At 55.9% G+C, this 1,318-nt stretch overlaps 1 protein-coding gene across 1 annotated transcript; it reads right to left on the reverse strand.

Annotated features, from left to right (window-relative positions):
* Positions 1 to 6: 6 nt before the first annotated feature.
* On the reverse strand, positions 7 to 623 carry LOC103252571 (tRNA pseudouridine synthase A, mitochondrial; the record flags this gene model as incomplete). The annotated part of the gene is made up of 1 exon (XM_008051163.1): positions 7 to 623. A coding segment is annotated over one exon (617 nt), but the record flags the coding sequence as incomplete, so codon positions are not given.
* Between the last annotated feature and the right edge of the window lie 695 nt (positions 624 to 1,318).

A 1,318-nucleotide genomic window follows, 5' to 3' on the forward strand; every position in this document is an offset into this window, starting at 1 on the left:
CTGGGCCATAGAGCGCTCGCGGCACTCGGTGCTGACGATGGTGGGGTAGATATGCTCCTCCTTGAAGGCTGCCACCTTGGCTTCCTCCTGTGCCCAGTCCAGCGGCTCATGCAGCCCGTCCCCACCGAAGCGCTGGTTGTACTTCTCAAAGTGCACACGCTCCAGGACCAGGCCCAGCCCTGGTGCCTTGGGCACGTCCACCTTGCCCTCGCCCCAGCTACGCTCCAGCACGCTCTCGGGCGCGTACCCCTTGATGATGGCCACCGCCAGGCCCACCATCTTGCGAATCTGGTGCGTCATGAAGCTCTGGCCCTTCACCTTGATCACGGCGAACTCCAGGCCATCACGCTCGAAGGGCTCCTCGCAGAACATCTCCAGGACATAGCGCCGCGCACTGGGTTCCCGCGGCCCCTTCTGCGAGGTGAAGTTGTGGAAGTTGTGGGTGCCCTTGTAGCAGGCAAGCAGCCTGTTGACACGCTGCAATGTCTCGGCGCTTAGGCGGTAGCTCTCATCCTGGGCGTCGCGATCCTTGTGGGCAAAGGCGAAGGTGGGCAGCATGTAGCAGTAGGTCCGGGCATCACACCTGTTCTTGGAGTTGAACCCGCCCGTGACCCGCTTCAGGCCTGGGGAGACGCGGGGAGCAGAAACTTGTCAGCGACGGGATCCAGTACCTGCTTACCCAAATGCACAGGGTTCTAATAGAAATCCAGCTAGGCGTGGTGGCCAGCACTTTGGGAGGTTGAGGTAGGAGGAATGCTTGAGTCCAGGAGTTTGAGATCAGCCTGGGCAACACTGTGAGACCTTGTCTCTACAAAAAATTAAAAAGTTAGCCAGGTGTGGTGGTGAACAGTGGTGGCCCCAGTTACACGAGAGGCTGTAGCAGAAGGATCGATCACCTGAGCCCAGGAGGTTGAGGCTGCGGTAAGGCCTGATTGTGTCATAGCATTTCAGCCTGGGCAACAGAGTGAGACCCCCCAGCTCAAAAAAAAAAGGTTCTAGAAAAATCAGACTTTTGGGTGAAGGGTTAGTCAAAGGTCAGTGAACAGACGCAGAACAGGCACGGCTAGCAGAAGGGGGCATCCATGCCTGTTCTGAGGAGGAAGGGAGACTTTAATGAACAACAGCTGCAGGTTCTCAGATAGAAGAGCAGATATTTATTTTTATTACTTTTTGAGTCAGAGTCTCACTCTATCAACCAGGCTAGAGTGCTTTTTTGGGGGGTTCTTTTTTGAGTGACCTTCTTTTTTGATTGCCTTAAAAATTCCACTTCATAGCCGGGCTCGGTGGCTCAGCCTGTAATCCCGCGCCTTTGGGAGGC

Source organism: Carlito syrichta, unplaced genomic scaffold, assembly GCF_000164805.1.
Source record: "Carlito syrichta isolate Samal-C Ts95f unplaced genomic scaffold, Tarsius_syrichta-2.0.1 Scaffold169002, whole genome shotgun sequence".
Lineage (NCBI taxonomy): Eukaryota > Metazoa > Chordata > Mammalia > Primates > Tarsiidae > Carlito > Carlito syrichta.